Genomic DNA, 6,155 nt, shown 5'->3' with positions numbered 1-6,155 from the left:
CACTTTGTGCGCTTCTCGAATACAGAAATTTTTACAACAAAACAAGTTTCACTTCGACATGCTCCCTACTAGTCATGTACTCCCTACTAGTCACTTGTACAAGTACAACCAAGGCTACGACACAATATATTTTCCAATTTCTGTACGTTCTCGAGCTCGTCGTGTTTACCATTTCCGGGTCAGGGAAATTCTTTTTCTTTTTTTTTCAAAATCAGGCAATACTTAATGAGAATGAGTGCGTTGAAATTATCGATAAAAGTACATTGCATGCTGTGGCCTACTCTCCATTTTCATGACGTTAAAACAGAGGTTCGACTCGGCCAGCAGACATAAAGAAAAGAGAGGGGCCGACAAAACCGCCTAAAAACACGTCAAAAACAGCCGGAACCAAACCTCTGCTTGGAGGGTACTGAATAACACCTGTTATCGATAAGGTTAAAGGTTACCACGCATGCTCAGTACGGGCAGTCAACATGGCGGAAGGGTGAGTGACGTAATCCTCTGAGTTGTTTTGGTGCTTCTTTCTTGACATTTTCGTCTGTTTTACTGTATGAAGTTTGCCGAATTTAGTCTTAGTCTCACAAATGTTGGTTTGTATCACCAGGGGAGGCGACACGTGGTTCGGCGGCTGGGTTAAAGCAGCCAAAGACAAGGTAGGAACGGAATGTTTCACTGAACCAGATGACGACACAGTTTTCTGGGCGACTGTCTATGTGAACAATAAGAGGAGTGACAACAAAGCTCTGAGTGACATACACTGTCTAAACCATTCTGTAATTGAATGTGGAACCCAAAACTGTTACGTTACCAGTATAATTTGCAGTGCAACAGTGATAAGTGTGATGGCAACAAAATCTGTCAAAATGGGCCGTTCCAAGGGGGAAAAGCAATAGAATAGAGGGGGTCGGTGACACTACTAGTACTTCAATCCCCTAAATTCTGCTGCCCCCAATTCTCCCCCCTCTGTCCCACTGTGCTAAGGGTTACAACCCCCCTCAGTTCTGTCCTAAGTCGTCACCCCCATGTCCTAGAGTCCCAGACCTATATATGTCATCAGCCCCCCTTTATTTTTGTGATGATGTAACCTTCACGAATTAACTTTACCCAAATTCCATATATACACTTGGTGTGACATGTGTAATTTAATTGAAGGTGTCATCTGCGTAATTTATGATAAGAGGCTATTACTAGTATTAGTTGCTAACTTTATATGGGGACGTTGATTGTTTGCGATTGCTGACGCATTTATGTGTACTACTGTGTTATGAAATTACAAATAGCACTGAGGGGATACTTGAAGACACATTTTGTAAGGAGTTTTTTGTCATACCTGTGACGCGAAAACGTTCGATATGGGTGTTCTGGACCGGGCCGTACGTTTCCGTATCGCACAGGTTCGAAAGGCGTATCACACAGGCTCCATTCGAATAAATCGAACTGTTTGGAGCGGGCCGAATACGGCACGGTTGGCAATTCACTAGTACCTGATTCGGACGTTGGAACATTACTGTTGCAACACTTATTGTTCGAGGGCACCAAATTTGTTCAACTTCAGCCTAATTTTGCATCAAAACATGGGTTTTCTCAGGTGGGTATAACATAGATGAAATACAACACAGTGTATTCCGCATCACCCTCGGTGTCAGCCCTCCCGTGGGTCAGATCACCCTCCAGCTTTCGGCCGTCAGGCGATCCGACCCGTGGTCGGGCTGATACCTTGAGCGATACGGAATACACCGTGTTGTATTCTATATTTATGCCCATAACTGTGTACCTAAATACCCGGCCCGCACCTGTACCGTACCTGTCAAATTGTATAGGTGAGGCCCGGACCAAAACACTTGTGTACCTGTACGTAAACAAGCTTAAGCACTTTTTAAAGACTAGTCTACAGATAAGTAGACTCGGAATCAGCGATGACAGATGTGATTATCTTGCAGTTGAAAATTTCCAGAGGCTAAGTTGGAAGATTTTACCCATCTATATGATTTTGTATTCTGTAGGTAGTCAAATTGGATGGATTTTAATTATGCTGTTAATTATAGATATCAGCGTTCCCGCCAGGCATACGTCTTTACGTCTTTGGACGCATTTTTTTCTGGAAAGACGCACTCGGCTCGGCTGAATGCGTCCATAAAAAAATCTGTAAGAAAGGCTGACCTGTACCACCAGTGTACAAAATGTATCTGGAATCTTTTTAAAAAATCTGTCTTTATAAGAAGGAATCCTACCTTTACAATTTATACTTCAAATTGTTCACTTTCCGGCCATCCCAGTAGTCTGTGAATGGGGCGGAGCGCGGCACGTTTTACAACTAGCGGACCCATGTGCGACAAACCCATCCACGCGCCAGTCTGAGCTGTCCGTTGCGCAATATAATTATTTGTAGTCCGTGAAATACATCTCACAGTCAGCATTCTGTAACACTGGAAGAAATCTTATGCAGATTTTATATTCTGATTTTAACATGATACTTACTTGTCCTCATTTTCATGTATTTGGTAAAGATTTGTGGCTAATAATACTAGTATTGAACAAACAAACTGTTTTGCGCGAGTGTTGCACATCTCAACAAAAGTTCTCACGCTGTGGGCAGTTGATTGGCAGTCGGTATCTTTGACAACAGGCCGCCGGCGCCAAGCAGTCTAGATTGGCCACGAGGTCCAAATCTAATCATCTTAATAACCAATCAGCGTTTGATAAATGTAATGATGTACTCTGTCATTGGTCATCGGAGAAAAGTTACCGAGTATTAGCGCACGTGACGTTGTTTTGTGATATTGGTAGCCGCCCGTGTCGTCTGGCAAGTTTCTTCCCTAGCTGCTAACAATTTACTATTAAAGTTTCCCCATTTATCCAAGTTAAAAAAGCGGTGCGCGGTAAATAAGTGAAGAATCCAAAACTATACTCTTTATTTCTTATTTCCAAATTTGTTTTGTTTCAAAAAGACAAAATTTGTGGCAGAAAAGGGGCCACAATATTGTTGTCAAGCGTCGATCGAGTCGGCTGTGCACTGGTGTTGGCCTCCGTGGCACATGGCGCGGCACGCCCCCCTCCCAAGATGGACCGTCGATCGCAGCGCCCAGCACGGTGGAACGTCTTTCTGGCTACTACTTCAAGGCTACCCCGGCACTGATCACTTCCAAAGAGGCAAGAGATCGTCCTCCTTCGAGTAATGTATAACGTTCTTGGTCTATTTAAAAAGAAATCCAGCCAAAGACTTCACGCCGAAAACGGGGTTACCTGAGGTCGCAGGAAACAAACTCACGCTCGTGGAAAATGACGGCACGGCCTTGTAAAACCCCACCGATTCGAAAAATTTCAGTAAAATCATCGCGAAAAATAGAAGAAAAAACACAAAGTGTAATGGCGTCGTTATTTTATCGTCTCGGAAAACTATTTGATGAGCTGATGAAGGAGGGCGCAACATCGATCGCACGAGGTCGACATTTTCAATGACGGAAGAAGTTGGCAGAATTTTTCCATGGGCTGACGAACTGGCTAGAGCCCTGTTGCGAAGCATAAAAAATCCAAAAATTTTCATGTCTGGAGAAATTATACCCGTGCCAGATCACGGACGGCTGATTCCCCGCGCTATAGTGTATTTTTTGAGAGAGGGCGGTTGTCGATTACTGAATAACGAGAGTAAAGAGGCAACCGACATCCAATCTCAAGCGCATGATTTTCCTCTCAAATTGCGGGAAATTGTGTTTTAGAGGGTTTGAAAATCCAAATTTTCCCGGGGGAGCATGCCCCCCGACCCCCCTAAAATGCGAGCGCCTACGGCGCTCGTATCGCGCCTCCGGCGCTCAATACCTCCCTCCCAAATATTTGGACGCATACTTTCAAGAACCTGGCGGGAACGCTGATAGATATGTCCGAACTGTTCATTTGAATGCTTTGTTTCTGTTGACTGTGTTTTAGTCAGGTGAAGTGTTTGACTTCATGAAGAGAGACCTGACGGAGTTCTCCACAGTTGTTCAGAAGGACACAGCAACAGCTGTAGCTTCTACAGCAACCACTGTCAAGTCCAAACTGCATGTAAGTAAAGTCACACTAGCAGAACTAAATGGGACCTACATTAATGGGAGCCATTAAAAGTTCTTTCTGACGTAATTTTGCAAAAGAAGTGCCTGCTTTCTCTTTGCTATATGACCTAACATCAGGGTTTTGTTTTCTATGGGGTACTTCAAAAGATTTTTTTACTAAATCCAAGAATCAACCTACAAATTAATTTTCTGTGATGTAAGGAACAATGACACATTATGGCAATGTGGCTTCAAAATGGAGCTTCAATTCTTGCACCAGCTAAATCCTCTTCTTACGTGGTGGTAGTAATCTAATATAAAGTAACCTTTGGAGTCCTAAAAGTTATGGTTTTTCAAACAGGAACACCAGATTTCTCAGCCATCAGAACTGGTATGTTTGATGTTGTGTGATGTAAATGCATGTCTGGTGGTGGCTTGGTTGGAGTGCTTTTAAGTTTAACCAATGGATGAAAATACAAGTAACTTGTCATATCTTCTGTTTGGTGATGGAATAGCATAAATGAGAAATACAAACTTTTTGTCACATGTATATACAATGTATATGTTAGGGAGCCATAAATGCCTATAGACGTTTATTATGACTAGCCATCCAGGCCTGATAATATGGAATATAAATAATGGATGCAGAAGCTTTAAATCTTTGATACATAATGTTAGTGGATAGAAAAATGGTCATTTTTTAGTAATGAAGGCCATGTTGATTTGATTATCTTGGCTGACATCCTCTGGGAACCCCAAAACTTGTGAGAATAAAAATGTTGGGCCCAAAAAAAAGTTGCCTTCATTATGAAATCTAAGTGGATAGGAAGGTTGAGCAAATGACTGAACGTTCTTGTTTTCATTTTTGTTTTTTTCACATCTTCTTTGATGTTGGCATTTTATGCCATAAGTATCTGTTATGCAAATTTCAATTTACAGTAAGTGATAATTTTCAGCTGCTTTGCACAATTTACAATGGGGCAGGGCTCTAGCCAGCTCGAAATTTTTTTCCGTCAGCCAATGCCCATTGTTGCGAAAACACTATTCGAGGAGTTAGAGAGATTGAACTGAGACCTTGAAAAACGTGTTTTAATGAGATTATCGTATGCGAAAGGGCACCGACACACATTGTCAACAATCATAAGAATAGCAAAACAAACAGTTTGTGGCTTTTATGGCCGTGATCGGCGTCCCCAAGCCGCTTGTAGCTTCCACCAAGGATTTTTGTTCATCAAGGTTGACGGATTGGTTGTAAAATTTTTCCGTCGCACGCAGCAAATTTCCGTCAATTGACGGAAAAACGGATGCTGGCTAGAGCCCTGCAATGTGGTTAAGTTTTTCTGTGGTTTCATTTTTAGAAATGGCCAAAAATTGATGGAAATGTGGATGTCATCCATATGATAAAATGAACATTGTCAACAGAGTCAATGAAGTCAATGAACTTTCCCATTGTTTTATTCAGAAGTTATCTCTAAAGCTGCCTTGATTTCATACTTCTCCATTAAGCGTGTGCGTAATGTTTGAAGACTTTGTGGTAATAGAACCTTTTGTTGATATGTGTTCTATGAAGGCAGAGCAGTCAGCAACAGGAGGTACTCTAAAGGAAGGCCTCTCCAACTTTCTTGGCGCCATCTCTCGGAGTCTGGCTGTGGATGATGATGATGTGGAAGAGATTCGTATCGGTCCGGCCTCGCCAACTGCTGTGTATGGCAGGGCACAGGTATGTCTGTGCAACAGGTGCAAAGTGAGATTGCGTGGCACAGCGGCAGCATGTTTCGCTCGGGACTGAGAGGTCTTGAGTTTGAATCCTGCCGTGTCACTGATCTTGTGCCCTTGGGAAAGGCACTTTACATGGCTTTCCTCACTTTACTCAGGTTAGATAAGTACCTTTGGCTAGGGCTGTCCCTCGGATAGGACGTTAAATGGAGATCCCGTGTTTGGGGAGAGCCATGCACGTTGAACCCCCACACATGCGATGGTGTGGTGTGCGATGGTGCAAATCCTTCCTTCTAGAATTGGTGATTCTCTACAAATCTCCAGGAAGAATAGTGACATATCAGTCGCTAATGGAGATTTTTATCAAACCAAACCAAACGCTGTACAGGAGCGACGGCCAAATTTGTGAGT

At 42.8% G+C, this 6,155-nt stretch overlaps 1 protein-coding gene across 1 annotated transcript in view; it reads left to right on the top strand.

Moving 5' to 3' along the window:
• Window positions 1–425: 425 nt before the first annotated feature.
• Window positions 426–6,155, top strand: part of LOC118409291 (BSD domain-containing protein 1-like) — a gene marked incomplete in the record, with an annotated part of 10,858 nt that continues 5,128 nt past the window's right edge. Inside the window, 5 exon segments of the mRNA XM_035810188.1 lie at window positions 426–484; window positions 605–653; window positions 3,925–4,041; window positions 4,390–4,419; window positions 5,599–5,748. Of these exon segments, the coding sequence (XP_035666081.1) occupies window positions 474–484; window positions 605–653; window positions 3,925–4,041; window positions 4,390–4,419; window positions 5,599–5,748 (357 nt within the window).

The sequence above is a fragment of the Branchiostoma floridae genome, chromosome 2, assembly GCF_000003815.2.
Source record: "Branchiostoma floridae strain S238N-H82 chromosome 2, Bfl_VNyyK, whole genome shotgun sequence".
Lineage (NCBI taxonomy): Eukaryota > Metazoa > Chordata > Leptocardii > Amphioxiformes > Branchiostomatidae > Branchiostoma > Branchiostoma floridae.
This window is presented reverse-complemented; position numbering and strand designations above follow the sequence as displayed.